Consider the following 23,838-nt stretch of genomic DNA (forward strand, 5'->3'; position numbering starts at 1 on the left):
CCACCAGATGTTAGGTTTGTGGCATAGGTTTCACACGTTATTTGTACGTGGAATCATCTTAAATTAACAGATGCTTAAACATTGCTACCTAAGAGCTTTTCAAAACCATTACATGCAGGTTTGATCATCTGGTGTACAATGTGTTCTAAACATGTATTTGAATAAGAAATCATTTTTCTATCCCCACATGGGACAGGTGTAATGAACTTAAGAACACTACATTAAATACAACTGAAGCATTTAAGTTATCCCTCTTGATTTTCAACAAGACGGATTCAATACTCAATCACGAGTGATTAACTACACTGGGTAAGGATGTAGATACCAAATAGCCTGCTTTTGACTCAGCAGATCATTTGGTCAGGCTACTATGTTTTGTGGATATTGTGTTTTGTGGATCTTGTGGCTATCTGTACTAAAATGTATTACAAATTATGTTTGCAAATGAAAAACCCAACCTGAACACTATACATATATCTGGATATGTAGATAACGAGGATACACACACCGCACACACTAAGGAAAATCTTCTTTTGCATCTGTACCAGAACTAATCACACGCTGACAGATTTCAGTGGTGTCTTCATGAGAGGCCAAACTACTATTAATGGGCAAGAAGGATAGTGATGCACTTAGGTGTGTCCAAGAACACTAAAAGGAAAGCCCCCCCCTTTTTTTTTAATCACCCATGAGAATAGCATTAGTGAATAACAGTAATTATTCACTACAAATGAATTGCAATTCATCAAAGTGGATTTGGGAGAAAATCCACTTTTTGGAAATAAATTCAGATACCTAGTACATAGAAAGTCCTAAAACCACTTACCTTTTTTTTTTTTTAATTTAAGAATTTCAAACTTCACATTGAGCAGATTCCCTTTGACCACCTATACTCCAGAGTAATGAGACATGAAAGCCTCAACATGAGAGAAAATGCCCAGTCCCCTTTGGATTCCCAGAGAAGTAGCCCTGGGAGAGTCAACTAAAGACTCCCAGGGATCCCGAGAATTACTATTTATCACAGCCTTCTGCAATTGAGAAGGGATGCTCTGTTTACCCTGCCCACTGTCAAACACTGACCTGGTGTGTCAAATAAACATTCAGAGAAAATATGATTTGTAAGAAATTTACCGCAGACTAGCACCGGAGGAAATGGACACCGAGTCAGATGCAACCTGGCAAATGAAAATGTTGGAATCAGGAATCAACTATAGTTATTTTCCTCTGCATTACTGAATAGGATTTTAAATTACTTTTTTTTTTGGTCAGAAAGACTTGAGATTAAACCCAGGCTCTGTCCTTTACCAGCTGTGTCAACATTAGATTTCTTTATTGACCAAGCAGAGAAGTATAAAGTCCTGCTCAGCACACTGCCTGGCCCTCTACAAGGTGCTAAAGACAGAACAGTGAACAAAACGAAGCAACAATCCCAACCCTCTTAAGTGTAGTCTGCTGCTTGTAAAGAGAATGCTCATTTCCATTCTTTCCTCCCAACCTTAAACAAATACGCTTATTACTTTGTCAAACAAAAAAACCTAAGTTTGCACAGCGCTACAAGCATTGACAGATAAACTATAATCTGATACATCTAAATTTCTTTAACTAGGCTCAGAAAAGTTCCCATTAGAGTTTTGAGGAGCCAGGCATCAGGAACAAAAGACAAAATTCAACCGCAAGAAAATAAATATCCAGAAATGAATGGGAAGAAGTCCATAAATCTCTACAGCAGCTCCTTAGAAGCTATCAGCTAACACCAGGCTTTCTGCAAATCCTTTTGATACTAAAAGGAGGAGGGGAACGCTCTTCTAAAGATGTGCAAGCCACAACTGGAAGAAGACATTTCAAGGTAGCTTTCTCCACTTGCAAAAACTGGAAAAGAAACAAGATCTCTCTCTAAGCAATGCTAACTCTTGGTGGAAAGAAGCTGTAGAGCCCTGAAGCTTATTCGTGGAATCATGTGTTGGTTTATTCACTGGTTGATTCAGACAGTATTCTCTATACATCCTATACTTCCTGTATTCCATCCAAGCCCTAGGCGGCATCTTAAGCATACAGAGATGAATCAGACACAGCCCTGACCTTTAAGTAGCTCTTAACCTAGAAAATACATTTAAGTAGTAAAATTCTGTGTGATGAGTACTTTAATAAGGTTTGAACAAAGTGGCATCAGAGCCCAGAGGAGGAAGCCACAAACCCAATAGAGTTTGATGTGGTATAAATACAACAGCCAGAGAATGGAGTCTAAATTCACTCATGCAACACCCAATCTGCCCCCCACATCCAATCAACCAACAGACCCTTCCTGATTTCACACCACCTGCTTCCCTCGCACCTCTGCTTCCACCACATGCCCAAATTACTGCAACAGACTGACAACTGGAATTCCTGCTTTACAGTCTGGCCTCCACTGCAGCCAGAACGATTTTCCAGAGATACCTATAAGATCGTTCCAAGTCTTTTGTAAACCCTTCATCAACCTCCCATTGCTGTTAGAGTAGAACCCAGACTTTGTCCTGTGTATAAGGCCTCCCAACTCTGCACTCCCCACTCTCTATCTCCAACCCTTGATTCCAGACAAACTCAATGTTCCATTAGTCTCTGGTACCTCCTGGTGTTGAGAGAGATTATTCTCAACTATACCAATGATCTCCTGCTCATTCCTCGCAGAATTCTGCAAACTCCATCACACCCCCATGGTCTTCTGCTCAAGTCTCCATAGCACCCCATACTTCCCCATCAATGATTCATCATCCTTCATAGACCTTGTTGTCCCAATCTTTCAACATCCTTCTGATGGCATCTTTCACCTTAATTCTAGGAATTAGTCCTCTCCTTCCTCCCTCCTCAATGACACACATCCTGAACCATATATCATAACAATTATATTTATCAAGATCCTATTTTGTACTAGATTCTGTTTTAGACTTTTTACTCTTGAGTTCTTCTATCAATTCCTAAAAGACACTATTAAGTATCAGACACTGATTTTACAAAGGGGAAAAGCAGAGTGATCAATGCTCACAAAATGGTAGAGCCAGATTTTCTAACCTAGTATGCCAAACCTAAGCCAAATCTTTCCACTATATCTCTGCTATTTTTCCCTAATTATTTGGAGTGTACAATTCTTGTTTGCTCAGACAAGCATCATCAAGCAGCAGAAGCCACAGAAGGCTCTAGGCCAGTCACAAGAGCAAGGATACAATAAAAGCTTCCTGAATTTTTCTCAATCCTACCTAGATATTAAGTATCTCTGAGACAACTCAAAGGATATCATTTCTAAATAACCAAAAAAAGATTAAATCTACTCCATTTCTATTTTCATTTAAAACTCTAACTTGGATTTTCCTTGAAAAATAAGCAGGGACCTTTTGCTCTTTTTTACTCTTCTTTTTGCTACATAAAAGTGCTAAGTATGGTGCATAAAATATATACATAATATCTTTCAAGTAGACACTTAAAATCCTAAAAATATTGTACAGTGAGCCAAAAGACGTCTGGATGATTTCTTAAAGTGGACGCACATCTTTGGAAAATAACATAAGGCCATCCTCTCAGGCTTGGCCCCTGGGTATCACCCAGCCCCTCTGATCAAGTCTCCAAAGAGCAGAATAAGAAAGATTCATCCAGGGAAATGCCAGGCATCAGAGCTCTAAGAGGGAAGTCATGGTCAAGAATCAAATACAACATGTCCGAAAAGATTTGGGGCACCAAGCACTGAACAAGCATATTTTATTATTTCAGTGATGATTTATCTCCTCAGTACCCACTGCCACCAAGCCTGAGAACTTGTAAAGATAACCAATTTTTAAGTAGTGTTGCCTAATCTGGCTCCCTGACTCCAGGATCTCCACAACGTTGCCTCTCTATGTGGCTACAAGCATGACTTTCCTAACATACTAATCCAGTAATGTCATCCAACCTGAGACTCTCCACTGGATATTCTATAGCCTATACTAGTGAATTCTAGTTTTGATCATGCATCTACATAGGTAACAATTTGAAGGCATATACCTTCTATATGAAAATATCTATTTAATATATACATAACCTATACTAATATGCCATATACATTATAAAACTTACACCAGAAGGAAAATAGAAAGGATAAGATGAAAGTAAAGTTCCGATGTTTTTTCCATATCCCAGTGGATCCAATTCTCCACCTGTTGTGATGCCTGCATCTTGTACGGATGTACACCAGCCTACAGGATAAATTGAAACCTGGCCTTAGCATGCCTATACAATGCTCTTTACCATCTGACCATCAGCCAAATCTCTGTTCTCATCTCCTACCAAAGTCCTCATGCTCCAAACATGCTCAACTTTTCACTTTGTACCTTTATATACGCTAATGCCCCTGCTGGGTATGGCTTTCCTCATGCTTCCTCCTGAAAACTGAACTCAGCTTAAATGCCCCCTCCTCCAGGCAGCCTGTAAAGATTCCCATTGGCAGGATGCACTGCTCTCAGGGTTTGGTATACTCCTAAAACACAGTTCAAATCCTAGAATGGAACAAATCCTATTGTATCTTCATTATCTGATTATAAGGCTCTCTTCCCTTTAAACTTTGAGCTCCTTGAGGAAAGGAACTCTGCTTTAATCATCTTTGAACTCTCAGAATCCAACACAGGACCCAGCCACAGTAGCTGCTAATGTTTGCTGAAAGAATGAGATAAGACTCTAGGTCTGACTCTTCTCTATGCCCTGGGTAGGGACACTCTCTACAACGTTGAAGACTTCATACTGCAGAATTTTAGCAGGTGTCATTCATTTCACTTTTTCTGCAATGTCCCAATGTAGAAAAAGATGGATATCCTACTGCAAGAAGACCAAGAAGGAATTTAGCCTTCCTTTGCTTTTTTGTTCCATTCCAACCCTCAATAGATTGTATGATTCCTGCCCACACGGTGAGGGCAGATCACTTTTCTCTTTTACTGAATCATATGTTCACCTCTTCCAGAAACACTCTCCTCAACACATGCAATAATAATGTCTTACCAGCAATCTGGGTATCCCCTAGCCTAGTCAAGAGAACACATAAAATTAACCATCACACTTTGATACATATCCAGAGTGCATGTGTATGTATCTTAAGCCTGAATAAGTGAATAGCAAGTTCTAGTCCAATTAGTGCCAATGATGAAAATATTTATTGTTACTGTGACAATTAAATAATGTGTGATTATATAATTGCAATTACCATAAATAAGGTTACAGTACAGAGTTCTACTGCTTTAGCCTTGATAAAATGCTTTTACATTCAATATCTTATTTAACCTTCACAACCAAACCATACAATATAAGTCCTGTATAAACTCCTATTTGGACCATGAGAAAATCAAAGACACAAAAGAAAAGGGTGACTTTCCAAGGTCACCCAATTGGTAAGTGGTAGAGCCAGGATCGATCAAGATCTCCTTATCCTTAGTTCAATACTCTTTCATTACATCACTGCCCTGAGAGTTCTCAAAGTTTAAAAAAAGAAAAAAGAAAAAATAGGAGGCAAGGAAAATGCTAGAAAAGACGAATATTTAAGGATAGCTCACTACCAAGGCAAACTCCCAAGCAGGAACAATCTGTTCAGTCCCCATGCCTAAGTGCACGCTCTTCCACATTTACACTACTTAAATTTTTCACTTTCTTTTGCTTTGCTACTGGAAATTCAACAGTTTGGGGATTTTTCTAATTAACAAACATCCTCTTTAAAGAATATACTTACCTCTGGGAACATTATGTGGATATCAGTCTTTCACAAATGTGTGTAAGCTTGTTCCATGAACTGTTTTCTTTCTAGCATAAAAATAAAAATTCTAGCACATGAATGTGAATTTTCTATGGAAGGAAGAGATGCGTCACTTTGGCATGTATGGTATATTGGGGACAGAACAAATTCAGATGAGGCGATACAATGGAAGCCACAGAGAAGCCTGGAGATAATGCCAACAGGAATGTACAAGAGACAGTGTACTTAAATCCTACCAAGTTTCCAAGTGAACAAATTTTAATACAATCAACTGAAGCCAGAAGTCCATTTGAGCAGAACATAGGCAATAAACAGAAAGTAAAAAAGTATAAAATTAATGGGGGAGATTTTTTTCATTTAGTTACTGTGGTAAGCCTAGTAAGACAATCACCAAAACAGATTCTTTATCCTCCTGGGCACAGGGCTAGACAACATTTACAAGCTTCCCTTGCAGTTAGATACAGTTAGTGGCTGAGTGCTGGCCATTGGAATGTGACCAGCTAGCCCTATAAAAAACCTCCTATGATGATTAGCAATGTTAAACATCCCTTCAAGTACCTGTTGGCACATGTATGTCCCTGTAAAAACATCTATTTAGATCCTCTGCCCATTTCTTAATTGGATTGTTTGGGGGTTTTTTTTCCTATCAAATAGCCAAAATTATCTTAAAAACTGATTCTCTCTCTTGTTATGGAGACTTCTTTACATGGACTCAAGCAGGCAGCATTTCAAGATTACATAAACTGGGTGTTAGCAAAATGAGCAGACTCAGCACTTTAAAAAGCATCCCTTAAGCAACAACACTAAGACAAATCTGATTCAAGAAAGAAAGCAGTGTCAGACATGGAAAGGCAACAATCTGCTTGAGATTTCCATTCATTCAGAAATTTCAAAAATATTTTCTGTGTCTTCAGCAGACTATGCACTTTTCCAGGTGCTACAGATAGGAGTGAGTAAGATAAAATTGCTGCCGTGACACAGCTTATATTCTAAGGAGGAACGATCACCAACCTTTAAGGTGGAAAAATATCACAATTCTAGAGAATAAGCACTACAAAGAAAATAAAATGTTAGGATACCAGCAGAGCTAATTTAGTGAGAGTGGTTAGGAAAGACCTTTCGAAAGTAGGGACATTTGAGCTACAACTTGAATGACAACTAGAAAGCAGATTTGCAAAGATGTGGGTGAAGGGCATCCCCGGCTAAGAACTATTTTATTGCACAAGCCTACTTGAGGAGCACGAAGAATCATGGTGTGATTGGGGGCGGGGGGGGGGGATTAGCAAAGAGTGGTAGGAGTTGAAGACAGAGAAGTAGGCAGGTTCCCATTCATACAGAGCCTTACACAGGACCTAACTGGGATATTATTCTTAGAGGAGTGGGAGCCATTAGACCATTTTTAAACAAAAGAGTGGCATAATAGGACTTCCGTTTTTAAAAGCACAAACTGATCAATGTCTGGAGAACGGATTCCAGCAGGCAAGACACCATTGCAATCACTAGCCAAGAGATCAAGGAGGCTTGGACTAGAGTCCTAGCAAGACACGGGTGAACCCGGAATTTGTTTTGAAGGGGACACCAACAAGACTTCCTAATGCAGCAGGCCTATTGGACTGAGGGGAAGTGTGGGATCGAGGACTTCTACAATTTGTGAATGAAGTGGTTGGAAGTGTCATTCACGGAAACTGGGAGACAAGTGCATAGTCCTCTGTTCTCAGGACCACAAACTCAGGAGAGCTTTGAGGTACAATAGCCCAGCTACATGAGTTAACTAGGCTACTATGTGCTAGCCTGGACACCTAATCAATACTTGTAACACTTTTCACAAAGCAGTAACTAAAAATCCCTCATGGTATCTTACAAATGATCTTTTGAAAGAAACACGGTTTAAAAACACAAAACAGTGCTACTGTGACCTTTAGTCCTGACCGTTGCCCCATCTGGTTCATCTGGGACTCCTTCCTGAGCACACAGCTTAAATAATCAACCCAGTGATAACCAAGCTTGGGATTGGGGCTTTTTCTTTCCTTCCTTCTTTTTTTTTTTTTTTTTTTTTTTTAATGATTCCAAGAAGATAGTTAAGGGGAAAAGGAGTGTTGTTTAGAAGAGGCAAGAATTCAAGTAGGTGGGAGAACAGGGGCAGATGCTGTTGCAACATAGCCTTGGGACTAAAGCAGCAGAGGTAGAGAGCAAAGTCAGGACCAGGGACAGGGTTCGTCTATATCTGCTGCTAGGAAGGAGGTGACAAGTGGGTTATTATGAGCAAAGCAAAGGCTAGAGATCACAGTCTTGGAAAGATGAGACGTGGAGCATGAGGTTGACAGACACCTGGGTACCAGAAGAGCTCCCCATTAGTCATGCAGACAACATGAGAGGGGGGAAAAGGATACCCCAGGGTATTCTTACTTCATGCATTCTGAGTCCCTGGAAATAAATGGCAGCTGGAGCTCAGAATTAAGATTCTTTTAGCATGAATAATCAAGAGAGGCTTTTGATCCCTGTGCTGTCCAAAAGCAGGACTTCAGGAGACTGAAGCACAGATTTAAGTATAAACGAGGCTACATGAACCAGGAGGTTCACTCATTTTATACAAATCAAAACACCAAGAGTTACCTGATTAATCCTTGGATAATTAGAACTATAATTAAGCAACCAGCTATTTTCCCATTCATTCTCTCAATCAGGAGTTTACACGGCCTTGTTTCTACGGAATTACATACATACTAGCCTCTGCATCCAATAAATAGCTATTCTGAAAACGGTTTCTGCTTCAATTTTGACTTTGCTGCTACTTTCTCAGCCCCTTAACACTCATAAGGGTCGGGCCTTTTATCATCCCTGGTTATTCAAAAGAAGTCATCCATCACACCTTGCTAAGAGTTGCTGTGTTTCAGACATTTCAGCATTTTTGTTAAATGAAATTAGTCAATGCATACCAACACAGGTTATTTTGTTCCACAATATTTCCTTGAATACAGCTACACTCATATTTTTACAGATGAAGAATAATTTTGTCATTATAAATTACGCTTGGGAGGCACCTGGATTCTCAGGAGCTGAGCATCTGCCTTTAGCTCAGGTCATGATCCTGGGGTCCTAGGATCGAGTCCCACATCAGGCTCCCTCTGGGGAGCCTACCTCTCCCTCTGCCTATGTCTCTCCTCTGTCTCTCATTAATAATTTTTTTAATCTTTTTTTTTTAAAAAGATAAATTACACTTGGTAGCCCACTGCCAACAATAAGCTCTTGGAAGAATGGATAAAACCAGATCCTTCCATCTAAGAACTCTCTCACACAAGATGTAACAATGAAAGCCCGCTTTGGTAGCATATTGGCCTCAATGAGTATACATTCTTCAACTTCATCATAAGCGTTAGTAGTAACATCAGAAAGGATGAATACCTACCATTTACATTGGTGTGGATGCAACTGGAGAGTATTATACTGAGCAAAATAATTGGAGAAAAACAATTATATAGTTTCACTCATATGTGGAATATAAGAAACAGCACAGAGGTTCATAGTGGAAGGGAGGAAAATTGAATGGGAAGTCACCAGAGAGGGAGAAAAACCATAAGACTCTTAATAATAGGAAACAAACTGAGGGTTGCTGGTAGCGAGGTAAGTGAGGGGATGGGGTAATTGGGTGATGGGCATTAAGGCGGGCACGTGATGTAATGAGCACCAGGCGCTATATGCAACTGATGGATTACGGAACTCTCAAACTAAGGATATACTCTATGTTGGCTAATTGAATTTAAATAAAAAAATAAGTTAATGAGGACAATAATGGTAACTACTGTGATCCATTAAATGTTCAGTGAATACCAGACAATTTCCTAAGTCTTTGACATGCATTGTTTCATTATCATTGTAATTGGGAAACCCAATTTCCCATATTGGAATTGGCCATACCAAAGCATTAATTTACAACTTGCAATCTGCAAAAAGTCTATTGCATGGCAGCAGGACCATAGCAGACAATTAATGATCTGCTCAATTGTCAGTTTTTCTAATAATCTTCAATGCTTGTTCTATTTAAAAAAAAAAAAATGCTTTCAGTCCTGAGCTAGAGGTATCTTCCTGAAACCACAAAATTTGGACCAACTAATTCAGGAACATATGTAGTAGGCTTCGGCTAAGTTATGCAAAGGTAATTGCACCCTCAAATAATTGCAACCTCCAAGGTTTCTGTGATTTACACGATTCTTTCTCATTCATGCCACATGTCCATCACCTTGTTGTCCCACTGCTCTATGCCCTCTTTAGCTAGAACCCTAGCTAAAGCAGCACTGCTGTGGAATATCGCCAATTTTGTGTTACAGAGGAAAGAGAATGGGGTGAAACCCTAGAACAGTTCATAGAGCTTCTACCCTTCTATCCGTGTCACATCCACTCATATTTTATTGGATCGAGGCGGCAGCAAGTATTCTGAACAAAAATACAACCTTGAAAAAGTATGGGGGATGGAGAAGTAGGGAGTAAAAAGGAGTTGACTATTATCTTTACTTCTCTGAGTATTAGTATCTGGCACCTGTAAGATGAAGTTAATGTGATCAATGCTGCCACTTTCCTTACAAATTTACTGTAAGTCTCAAAGAGTAGAATATATATAAAAGGAGTTTGAAAAAAAACCCAGAACAGTCTGTAAGTAGAAATTATTATGACTTAATGCTAATTGTGGTACTTCCCAGGCTTGGCAGATTGCATGGTGTATACGACATCACACTGTTCTTTTCTTCTTCTAAGTAACTTTTTATTACGGCAAGAAAAAGTTTATGAGACTATTTATGCAGACTCTAATTTCAAGATCATGAAGTAGACCCCCAATTCCTATGCTTTCCTGAGACACTGCCTCTAATTTAAGCCAATGTATCAAAAACTATTTAAGACCAATTCATTGAAAATGTCATCGCAGAGATAAAAAGCCTCAGCAGACCATTTTCATAAAACACCAAAACCCAACTAAAACTGTTTTTTCAAAATGGGGAATGTTGGTGCTGAGTTGGACGAGGCAAAATGAAATGATCTCCCGTGAATTGTCTCAAAGCTGACAAAAGGTCTTATTATCTTCTATTGATTGACTAAGAGTTCCGGTAGCTTCTCTATGGCAGTTTCTCCAGCAATCTCTGCAGAGCAGGAGTCTTTAATATGCCGTATCTCTGCTACTACCCTAGGAAGTTAAGAAAATTGAAAGCCTTTTGTGCTTCCTTTTCCACTGAGAGCCTGAATAGGCTTTTCAAGATAGCCTGGACAATGTGTGTAATATTTTGTTTTAATTTGCAAGGCAGTCTTGTTCATTGTGGTTTGTACAATATGGGTCATTTTCACTCCATTTACTCAGAGTAAAAAATAACTAGCCTGAAGCAGTTCATAAGTATACTTCTCTATATACTATGGTAAGACAGTGAACTCAGCTTCAGAGTCCCTGGTACCCAGGGGGCACTTGGTGACTTTTCATCCTGTCTATCAGATCCATCACATAGCATAATTCTGATGACAGGGCTGGAGAAATGACCACAAACTTCATTTAATCATAAAAGAATGAGATAGACATAGCCTTTTGCTCACCTAAAACCACTCCCCCTTTCCCACTGCCACAATCCTAAGTGATTTAGGTAAAGGACAAGGATCATTTGGTCTCAGGGAAGGCAAACACCTTCTCCGGCTCCAAGAACTGAACACAACCCAAACCAGTAATAGTCATCTCATTCCCCTTTGACAAAAATTGGTCTAGAGGTAAAGAGGACGTCAACCTGGTCTGAAAAATATGAGAGCAAAAACCTCCTCCTGCATGGGGGCAGGGACAGGGGAGTTACAAGGAACCTTCCAGGAAGAGCTTTCTTTAAGTACAAAAAGAAAGAACCTCCCATAGAGAAGGTTTTTAACTCCTTCCCCTTCCTTCCTTGCTTTGCCTATGACACTGGTGTTCGGACACCATGCCCAGGGCTATGGCTGTCATCAGCCACCATAGAAAAATAAGCCCCAAGACCAAGGTGCTGAAGTTGGCAGAATGAGAGGAGAGATGGGCACTTGCTCTAAACACAGATATCACTCTAGTTTGTTCTCCATGCGCCCCATGCAGATGCCCAGTATTTGATTCCTGCTTTACTCCTCAGTTCTATTTTTATGCCATACATGGGCTCTAACATTTGGTGATTTCTTCCTGGTGTTCTCCTTCTCTCCATGCACAAGCCTGCTGGAACTTGCGGAAAGTCTCCACAGTAAGAGAAAACCCTGAAGCTTGAGCACGTCACCATCACCCAAGATGGCAGCACAGTACATGCTGGTCTGGGGCCAGGCACACACGCTAGGCTAAGTATGTCCAAGAAAACAGTCATTCAGACCTAAAATCACTCAATGTTATCTATAAGTAAGGCCTCACATGCAGAGGACAGATATACGGTCACAATTGGCTTTCCATGGAGGTGATTCTATGTTAAAAAAAAAAAAAATGGAATTCATCAGTGAGGAATGAATCAGAGTCCCAAACAGCCTTTTGCACCAGCCATTTTCTCCCAGATCCTGCTAGGTGTCAACAGCTAAAGGGAGCCAAGAATGGTAGGTGTACTGGTTCTGCCAGGAGGCAAGTCAGGATTCAAATTATTTTGAGATGGTTTCTGTCATTTTTCTAAGTATTCCAAGTCTATCCCCACAGATAATAGTGAGTAAACTTTTTAGACCATTACCTGGCTTACAGGATTTTTCCATGGTAAATGAGGAGGATGTTCATATTTTAAAGTTTTGAAACTCTATTTTATGACAAAAAACAAAAAGCAGCCTAAGATATAAAAAACAGTTACTAATGTGAGATACTGACATTAATAGTGTTCTGGGGCGCCTGGGTGGCTCAGTCAGTTGAGCATCCAACTCTTGATTTCGGCCATAATCTCCAGGTCGTGGGATCTAGCTCCAGCAACATCGAGCTCTATACTCAGCAAGGGGTCTGCTTGAGATAGCCTCTCTCCCTCTGCCCCTTCCCCCACTCATACACATACTCTCTCTAAAAATAAATTCTAAAGAAATTAATAGTGTTCTTCCTCAAAATTGCTAAATGAGTAACAGATTATTGAAGGATAGATGGAAAAAGGTTAACGAGCAAAGGGACAACTTCATCCTCCCCAACAGCAAGATCAAATCTACAAAAGCAAGCAAAAAGGGGGAAAAGGGTGTAAAGGAGAAAAGGTAAAACCTATTAGTTACACTTTATTGTTAGTAAGAAACAAACCAGTAGCAAACCAAGTCTTTTAGGAGAAATCAAAACCACAGTCCACCTACCAGGTACTGAGCACTAGTGATGATTACACACATTTTCTTAACAATTCAAGAGATCTTGGGCAGCCCGGGTGGCTCAGCGGTTTAGCGCCGCCTTCAGCCTGGGTTGTGATCCTGGAGACCCCGGATCAAGTCCCACATCAGGTTCCCTGCATGGAGCCTGCTTCTCCCTCTGCCTCTCTCTCCTGCTCTGTGCCTCTCATGAATAAATAAATAAAAAATATTTTAAAAAATTTCAAGAGATCTTTAGTCAAAGCCAAAAATTAAGCAGGGATCAATGATACAAAACAGAATGGGGAAAAATCTACCATCACCATCATGAATTGTCTTTACTATGAGAATACCTGAGCCCCTGGAAAAACAAACCAATCAGAAGAGTGTGATCAAGGTTTTGCAACATTCTTTCTGTTCTAGACATCTACCCTCCAGAGTAACAGAGCTCTGAGGTTCAACAGGTTGTTTCTGAAGACAGGAATGAGTACATCCACCCTGGACACACAAACAGCTCACCGTCACTCCATTAGAACTTTTCTAAGCTGACCAAAGCAAGCCAGGATGCACCTGAGAATGGATGGGCTCAGATCCGAGGGCACTCCACAGGAGCAGGGGTGTGCAAGGCTTGCCACTAGCAAGGTGGAGTGCTGAGCTCAGAAAGACATGCTCACATAAGACACAGGAACTGTTCTGCTCTCTCAAGTGGAAATGGGATCACTGATGCTTGAAGCCATTAACCCCTAATAAATGGCATCCGTCCAAGGGCCGAAGTTACGAGTCCATCTGTCACTGTGACTTTTGGTACAGTTTGTGAATTAGCAACTCATGAATCAGTCATTAAGAAAGCCAGTTGAAAAAATATTCTGACCTTGGCAGGTAAAGAAAAAGGCAGTGATTTATAAGCTAGCCTCAAAGCAGCAGTCAAAAAGCAGATCGACGATGTCACATTTAGTTGAATTTAGAATAATCTACTCAATAGAAAATTACGTGTTTATGATTTTGCTGGTGATTGTTAAATACAGTGACAGCAAAATGTGGGATCTGGTATGGCCCTTTGATTGCTTTGCTGTGTTTCAGAACTCCAGAGGTCTTGTTTTCACATGCTACTGAGAAGCCTACATACACCAGGAGAACAGCAGACCCGAGACAGCTGATGTGATTTCTTGTAGGATCCCAGAAGACCAGACCCAAGTGATGGCTTTCCACCTTCAACTAGATCTACCAGGAATACATTCCTCACAAATGACTTTATTAAACAGCTTCCTTACCTTCACAGTAGGCAGAGTCTCCCTGGACAGATATGTAACCATTCTTGCACTCACAAGTAGCTTTTGTGTTCCAGTTTTTACACTCCGAGTTTTCACCACATTTAGGTCCTTCTGCACAAAAGTTGTGACCTAAAAGAAGTGAATAAAATTTTGTACATAAGAAGGGAACAAAAGACTTGCAAATAACGAAGCGTGAATTATCTTTAGTGTATCGGCACCGCGCATGGAAACATACCTTGGCAGTACGCAAGGGTGGGAAAGAAGGGGGTGGGAGAGGAGAAATAGGAAACTCTGGACTGTCCCGTGCTTGAGAGGTCTCTCCTTAATGCCCCAAGTAGGTTTCTTCCTGAAGACTTTTATCCCCTTCCCACCATTTTCTTATATAACCAGTCTTTTTAGATGTGTTTCCCCACAAAATTTAGGATTCGTAGAAAGTTTATAAAATGAATCTATTTGAGTATATAAAAGAAAAACAACCAGAATATTATCGGTATCCCTAATTACCCTCCAAAGAGTCCCCCTCCCAGCCATTAAAGAGAACTAATCTGAATTTCATGTTAATCACTACTTTGCATGTTTTTATAGTTTTGCCAGATATAGGTACTTATTTCCGAGTAGATCATTCAGGTTTTGCCCATTTTTAACTACACATGAAAGAAATCCTGTGTTAGATATTCTGGTTTTTTTTTTTTTTTTTTATTCATCCCTGGTAATACCCATAGCTATAGTTCATTTGTCAATGCTGTATAATATTCTGAAGCATTAATATTCCACCATCTGTCCATGATGCTACAGACAGGCACTGGGGTGACTTGCAGGTTTGGAATCACAAGCAGTGCTGCAAGAAACATGCTGAATAGGTTTCCCGGGGCATCCTTTCTAAACCACATGTTTAACATCTATTTTCTCAACATTCCTTCTTGAATCTCAGACATTCCTTCCAGGATAATTACTTTTCTCCCTAAAGTGTCCTGTAGACACTCTTCAGCAAAGGTATTTTGAGAGCGACCGAGCTCCATCTTAACTTCCCTAAATGTCCCTTCTGTATTCTTTAATTTTACTCTACATGTGAATTCATTTTTATTTATTCTTCCTAGGATTTCTTGGGATTCTTGAATCTAAAGATTAAATCTTTCATCAATTTGGAAAATTCTCAGAGAAGATCTCTTCAGACATTCTCTTCACCATTTTCCCTATTCTCTATTCATACCAAAATCCCAATGAGATCAATGTTCCTTCTCAAACTCTCTTCCATGCTACTGAGCCCACCTTTAGTATTTCTTCCCCTTTTTCTTTGCTGAATTCTGTGTAACTTCCAGATGTATCTCTGTTTATTCTTTTACAAGCTGTGTCATATTCGATTTTAGTCAAAATCATTTGTATTTCACTGATTTTTTAGAATTCTGATTTTATCTCCCTGGTCAACTTTCATAGTCTCATTTTTCCTTTTAATTTCCTTTATCAAAAAAAAGCACATGAGACATGTGTATCTTATAGGGATGATTCCAAGATCTTCAGTCTCTGTACCTTTGATTTTGTGGTTTGTGGTTAAGTATTGTGCAAGGCCTATTTTCTGGTATGTTCGGTGATTCTTCTGTTTGTAAACTCATTTTTTTTTTTAATATTTTATTTATTATTTATTTATTTAAGTCACAGACAGAGAGAGAGAGGCAGAGACACAGGCAGAGAGAGAAGCAGGCTCCATGCACCAGGAGCCCGATGTGGGACTCGATCCCGGGTCTCCAGGATCGCGCCCTGGGCCAAAGGCAGGCGCCAAACCGCTGCGCCACCCAGGGATCCCTGTAAACTCATTTTTTATCATTTAATCTGTGGGAACTGAGATTTGGGTTCTAAAACTGCATTTCTTCAGAGAGGATTTGTGTTTGATTCTGTCAAATGTCTGAGGGAACCTTCAACCCCAGATCACTTTACATTTTCTCCCCAGGACCCTTAATGTAGACTCAAGACAAAGATAAGTCCTCCATTTGCGAGAGGGCTTTTCCTCATCACCAACTAAGGATTCTCCCCTCAGGGTTCTTGATTTAAGCATCTCACGAAGCCCCTGGGTCTGGTTTCCTGTCTATTTATAGTGTTTCTTAGAAGGCAGTTTCTCCCACCAGGGATTAGAAATTGCCCTCAGGGCAAGTCCTAACTCCAGTGTGCTTGCTTATAGCTCAATGGAATCACCCTTTTTCAGTATTTCTGGTCTGATTTTTTTTTTCCTTCCATTACTAGGTTCCATCAAATTTGGCGGGAAGGGGGGGGGAATTTATACATTATTTTATACATTATGTATCATTTCCCACTTGAACTAGGAGCAATAGATTATACCTACCCCTTAAATTCAAATATAATAAGGTATATGAAAGGTGCTTTATCGTCTTTAAATCCATACATTATCGTGAACTATATTGCTAGGTTACATATTGTGGTCTAATAGAAAACAATGGTCTTGAAGTCAGGAGATTTAATTTCTAATCCAGCCTCTGCAGCCAGAAAGACAATAAATCACTTCACCTACCTAGGCACATATACTGGAAATGGACACCAATGATTTTGAAACTGTTGCTCGAGTCTGGGGCACAGATGAATCATCAGATAGGGCTCCAGTGCCCCACACCAGATTCAAACAGAATAGCTCTGCTCTTTTATTTTGACATACTGACTGTGTGAATAACAGTGTTGGGCTTTAAAAAATATAAAAATCCTTGAATTATATAAAACTCCAAGTTTAAATCCTTTTATTGACAACATTCTAAGACCTTTTTCCTTTGAAACAGAACTGTAAACCAAAAGGTAGTAATTATTATTAAATAATAAAATTCACACACCTACAACATGCCCACTGGCATCATAGTTCCTAATGTATGTGGAATAAGTCAAACGGGCTATGCCATGTAAAACATGTAGAACAACACTTGGTATATACTAGAAGGTCAACAAATGTTAGCCTCAAAGAGGGGAAGGATTTTGATAATGTTAACAACAATGACTGAAGTTCAAAGTAACCTAACAACACTGTTCACCTCCACTTCTAGATAAGGAAGGAGAAGCTCCAACTCAGATATCTAGCTAGTAAGTGGAGACGCTAGGGTTCTCAGTTAGGTCTGGTGAACTCCAAGGCCCACATACTTTTCACCATATCATACATCCTGTCGGAGAGCAAAACTTAGGTATAAAAAGTGAAGGATGTAGCTATTCCTCAGGACATCAGAAAGCGAACCCATAGCCACAGGTGAGCATACTATCAGAATCAGTCTTACTACCTGTGACCCGTTAACTGCCCCAATCAAAATCCGAGTGAAAACTTGTTGAAATCTGCAAACGCTGTCATCCAAAAACACTTCTACGAGGGCTTTACAGGCTTATAATAACCATTACAAATAAAAAGACTTGATTTTGCTACCAAAGACAAAATTTTTAGACATCAGAGCTCTCATTGCCAGAGAAAGTGCCTGGACTCCCCCCACCCACCCACCCACCCACCCATGTCAGAATTGATCAATAATTAACTTGTCACATTTTCTTTCATTGTGAGGCTTGACTCAAGGTCATAGTGCATCCATTATGATATGTGTTCTTTGTTTCTTCTTTCTCTTTCCAGGAGACTGCAACTGTCCTTTTCCTTCTGCATGCACTTGATAGGCAGGAATAAAGCCACTCAAACAAAGTTGATGTCCCGATGCATCTCTATCAAGCACGCGCCATGTCAATTCACAATGCAAGGAGTTGGGTAAATTATGTTTTAAGGACAGTGAAGGACATCATGCGACAAACCAACCTTAAAGTCAAATCTACTCTGGTAGGGCCTGACCACTGTGCCAAAAGCATGTGTTTAATTAATCCAGACCTTCTTTCTTTCAACCAGTATTTATTCACTGCCCGCTTGCCTTTCTGCAGGAGTAAATAATCAGTATTTGTGGAGCATCTACTTCTGTGGACTGACACCATGCAAGCTTCTGGGAGCAAAATAGAGATGTTTGAGATGTATGCTCTTCCCACAAGGAAAATTACAAACTAAGGGGAGACAAGCAAAATACAGGGGTAGTGTAAAATACAAGGCAATCTATGTTAAGTGAGATGTGAACAGTATAAATAATCAGTGTTTCAGGAAAGGAAAGCACTTCTAGATGATGTACAACTTGACCTTGGGTTCATCACAGGTAGAAACATGGGAAGGGGTGAGGCATAAATTCTACCGAAAGGAATGGGACTCTGATCCGTGAAAAAGAAGGGTGCATCTCGAGAACATCAAATAATCTGGCACAGGTGTAATAATAATAATTAACAATTATTGAGCACATACTCTATGCTAGGCACTCAGCCAAGCGTTTTATAGGAATTATCTCATTATTCTATTAGCAATCCTATAAAACTGAAATTATAATCTGTATTTGAAAGATGCGGCAGCTGGAATTTGGGGAAGCAAGTTGTGGTAGGTACAAGAGCAAGAACCCAGGTCTGAGGCCAAGGTTATTCTTTCCTGTTTTTTGACTGCCCCTCCCCAAAGCAACAAATTCCTGAGCATTCTACATCCAAAAGATAAAGAAAATATCCTTTTTGTATGTGTAGATTCAAACAGACTACAATTTAGATTTTTTTCTCATTCTCAGTATATCTGTATCTACTTTCCATGAGGTAATTCCAAATATTTTTAACAAAAAAAATCCTAACTTCAATCACTCCAACTTCTTTAAGTCAGGGTCTATGTCTGATTCGTGTCTCTCAACCAAAGCTTCCGACACAAAGGTAACTGGATGGATGGCTTGTAGATGGATGCACACACGGCCAGCCAGAAATGTGGAAGGGTAAATTAATGACTGAACGAACAGATAAATGAATCTACAGTGGCATTTAATGCCACTACCCTCTTAACCAACTGGAAGGCAAATGTGACTGGTTTGCTAGTCACCATTTTTCTTTCTTCAAACATTTTTATTAATGTATAATTTACATACCATAAAATTCACCTCTTATAAAGGTACACTTGGGTGATTTTTAATAAATTTACACAGTTGTGCAGCCATGACCACAATCACAGTTTAGGGTATTTTCACCACCCCAGCTGGACACCCTCATTTCTTAAGGCCCACCCCAGCATCAGAGTTGACTACCAAGGCATAAATCCTCAATTCTCCACATTTCAGAATCCTTCTAAAGGCTCTCTTCCTTATCTGATGTGTCTCAATAGAATGACATTTAGGATACAAATCCTTCTCTTCCTGGATATTTGTCTTCAGCTGCTACCACAATCTCTTTAACACGTCCTCTAGCTAGCCCTTAGTGTAATTTTTTTTCTTCAAGCTGGTTATCAACATAGTCTGATGCATGAGACTGCTCAAAGTCACCCTCTTTCCTAGATTATTTTTTCAAAATTAGAAGCTGTGACCAGATTGTAGAACACACACAGCCCAATATTCAAGTTCTTTTACTTGACTGGTTTGTTTGTCTGTTTTTCTTACTAGACTATTTTTAAGAAGTGACTTGAGCCTCCAGAATTATTCTCCTATAATAGAGGAACATAGTAAGTTCTTTTAACTAGCACTGGCCCAAATACAGAAAACACCTTAATTATAAAAACTGCTATTTATTGACTACTTCCAAATATGCCAGGCACAGTGCTAAGCCTATTAAACACCTCACCTCACAAAACCTTTAACACTCCGAAAAATTACTATTATCCTCACTTTAGTAAAATGTGGTTGAGACTAACTTTTTTTTATCCAAGTTAACAGAGTCAGGAAGTACAGAATCAGGACCTGACTCTGAAGGTCTTACAAAGAATGTTAAAAAAGTAATTCTTCTGTAATTCAAATACTCGGAAGCTTAGACAACAATTACCCTCAGTGGATCGTAACCCATTCACATCCTATAAAATGTTTCTAAATAGGTCCACTTAGGACCCAACCACAGGTTCTGCTGACCTGTTCTTTGCAGAAACTGAGCCTAAGGCAATGCTCGCACCCCATCATTTCTGTCCCCTGGTTGATAACAACTACCTTTCCCTAGAAACAATAATAAAGGCTCAGAGCCCCCTCTAAGGGGTGGGGGTGGGGGGGTATAGGAAACAGCACTGACTACCCAGCAAATCTCCCTTTACAGGTTATGTCATTATAGCCAACAGGCACTTGACAATCGATTTGGATGTCCTCACAAGCACTCACAGTTCACCTAGCCAGAACTCACCTCTTGATCTTACTTCCCAAATCCATGCTCTCTGGGCTCTTCACATTCATCTGCAGCACATGTACCCACCTAAACCAGAAAACTAGGAGTCATCATTGCCCTGACCCCTCACCTATACCGGCCCTCCCCAAGTACCTGATATGACAAGAGTCTAAGTCACTTCAATCACTTAAATCCCTATCAGACCAAACTAAATGTGATATGGAACAAAAGAATCTATAAATATGCAGAGAACTACACCATGTTTCTCCAGAGGCAAATATATAGCCAATTTCTTTAACACAATTTAACTTTTAACACTAGACAGAGTTGGGAAATTAATAAAAATATAGAGTCACCAGGGATCCCTGGGTGGCGCAGCGGTTTGGCGCCTGCCTTTGGCCCAGGGCGCGATCCTGGAGACCCGGGATCGAATCCCACGTCGGGCTCCCGGTGCATGGAGCCTGCTTCTCCCTCTGCCTGTGTCTCTGCCTCTCTCTTTCTCTCTCTCTCTCTCTCTGTGACTATCATAAATAAAAAAAAAAAAATATAGAGTCACCACATCATGTTGCCCTCCTTGTTGTGATGAGCACTGAGTGTGATATGTAGTTGATGAAGTATTGAAAACTACATATGAAACCAAGGTGGCTCAGTGGTTGAGCATCTGCCTTCAGCTCAGGGCATGATCCCAGGGTCCTGGGATCGAGTCCCACATCAGGCTCCCTGCGAGGAGCCTGCTTCTCCCTCTGTCTGTGTCTCTGCCTCTGTGTCTCTCATGAATGAATCTTTTAAAAAAAATGAAATATGTTGGCTAATTGAATTAAAATAAATATATATATACATACATATTTATTAGGCAAGAAGGAAAATATAGTAAAAAATGGAAGGTCTTAAGGTTAGAAATTATCAAAGCATAAAAAATATCTGGTACTATTACATGTCATTCTTCACATGCTTCATTATTATGAAATAATTGAAAATACTGTCAATTTTTATAGAAATCTTTTAAATACATCCACCTACACAAACTGAAAAATATTTTCCTTTGTAAGTTTTATACTTTGAGAATTCTGCTTTTTATTTTTAAACCACAAACCCACCAGCCCAAGCTTAAGTTGCTAATAAATCACCCCAATTTCCTCACTTTAATCAACAAAAACATCCTGGAAATGGAATTTCTGAAGAGCTTTCCAATGAGTCCATGTTTAGTGCACATAAAAACTTGGGGAAAATTTTTGAAACACCATGAAAATGAGACCCTGACACTTCTCAGCAATGGTGGGGGTGAGAGTGGGGAATAGAGAGAAGAAATAGAAGTTACCTGCTCAAGTCAAGCTACAATTTACTGTAACTGTTCCTAACTGGCAGAGATTCAATGGATTGTGTATATTAATTTCATGTTGTAAGTATCCCCTGAACATATCATTTCCTCCTCCACTTCATGGTAATAAGAAAAACCCATCTGGGGCAGCCCTGGTGGCTCAGCGGTTTAGCGCCTGCCTTCAGCCCAGGGTGTGATCCTGGAGACCCAGCCTGCTTCTCCCTCTGCCTGTGTCTCTGCCTCTTTCTGTGTATCTCTCATGAATAAATAAATAAAATCTTTAAAAAAAAAAAAAAAAAAGAAAGAAAGAAAGAAAAAGAAAAACCCATCTGACTCCAAACTAGCATCACCTCTCAAAGGGACATGGCCTCATTTGCCTTTCTGTTCCCCTCTTGTCCAGTCTCTAACCCATTTTGCACAGAAAGAAATCCTCTTAAAACAGATTGGATCACATCACTCTGCCCCTTCAAAATCTACCAAGGGCTTCCATTATATGTAAGAAAGATACAAAATCTTTAACTAGGACTTGAGTTAACAAGACTCTCTCTCCTCCATCACTTTTCTCCAACTGCTATCAGCCTTTTAGTTCTTCCAGTATTCCAACCTCTTTCCTGATGCAGAGTCTTTACGAACTTGTCCCATCAACTCACAACATCATTACACAACCCTGACAGAGTAACTTCTACTCAATCTTCAAGTCTCAGCTTAAACTCTTGAGAGAAGGCTTCCTTAACATCTCTCAAGCCTAAAGAAAGCCCCATTATTATATTCTTCCATACCACTCTATTATTCTCATTCACAGCAGTGATCACAATTACCATGTATTTATTTCTGTGTTTATTGAATATTATCTCCTCATTAGAAGCTCACTTCTTCAAGGGAAAGGACTGTAAAAGTTTGGTCACCTTGTGCCTAAGGTAATATCCAACACAATATAGGCAGTCAATAAATATTTGCTTATGTAAATGACTAAATCTTCTCAGTCCTCCAAAATAAGAATTAAGAGGATTTTAAAGATTAACGCATAAAGGCTCAAGGATGTTAACTACCTCCTCTAGTTACACAGTCGGTGATGGGTGAAGACTAAAAATCCAGATTATGATTCTAATACCCCATCTCTTCACCCCACCCCTACCCAACATGACTGTCCAGCCACGATTTGAAACATCAAGGGACATTTCAGGAATGCTAACCCTGGTCTAGAGAGATCAGGACACCACCAGACATTAGCATTCTCTAGTCCATGACAGGCCTTCATCTTTCCAAAAGACCAAACCTTGTTTCTTTCTCCAGAACACATTCCAAGGTAGACTGCTGCCTGGACACTCCTAGTCAGAAGAAAAATTACTTCATCACATGAAAGAACATCATCCCTGAGTAAGATACTAAGGTGAGTGAGACCCCCTTGGAGCTCACATTCAAAAGGTGAACATGAACAGATCCTCAGAGAAAGACACATCTGCAGAAATGAGATTCCAGGTTGTATTTGAGTACATCCTTAATTTTAGCTCCTAGCATGGGTATCATTCATTCATTTGAAAAATATTTATTATCTATCTACCTGGGGCTCAGCACTGTTCAAGGCAATAGGCACAGAACAAAAACAAACAAACAAAAAAAAAAAAACAAAAAACAAAAAACAACAACAAAAAGCCATCTCATACTTGAGCAGAAATGACTGATATGCAGTATTGGGTTATATGGAAATATACATTGTGATGGAGAGGAAAAGGTGCTTCAAGAATATCTCATAGAGAAGGGTCCTAATCCAAGATCGGAAGTGATGTGAAGCCTGAATGAGGCTGACTGGACCAAGGGAAGGAGTTCCAAACGCATGAAGCAGCATGTGTCCATATTATGTTCAAGGGAATTAATGAAGCAACAGAAATACTGAGATCACTTTTTTAGTTGCAACCAGTCTAAAATTTGGACTCCCCAGTATCTAAAGTTCTGTTGTTAGTGAAAGACCTTAACACTAACAACTTGCTGTCCTTAAAGCCATTGGCCTCATCTGCATATAATAACCCTACATATGATAATGAGGCCCCCCTACACTGCACCCTAATAGCAAA

The 23,838-nt window shown here is 39.8% G+C and overlaps 1 protein-coding gene across 2 annotated transcripts in view; it reads right to left on the reverse strand.

The window, feature by feature from the left end:
• Nucleotides 1-23,838, reverse strand: part of NELL1 (neural EGFL like 1) — an 817,686-nt gene that overhangs the window by 584,981 nt on the left and 208,867 nt on the right. For both annotated transcript variants that reach the window (XM_072793772.1, XM_072793771.1), the window contains exon 12: nt 14,281-14,409. In XM_072793772.1, coding sequence (XP_072649873.1) covers nt 14,281-14,409 — 129 coding nt within the window. The remainder of the gene's footprint in view (nt 1-14,280; nt 14,410-23,838) is intronic.

Source organism: Canis lupus, chromosome 23, assembly GCF_048164855.1.
Source record: "Canis lupus baileyi chromosome 23, mCanLup2.hap1, whole genome shotgun sequence".
Classification (NCBI taxonomy): Eukaryota; Metazoa; Chordata; class Mammalia; order Carnivora; family Canidae; genus Canis; species Canis lupus.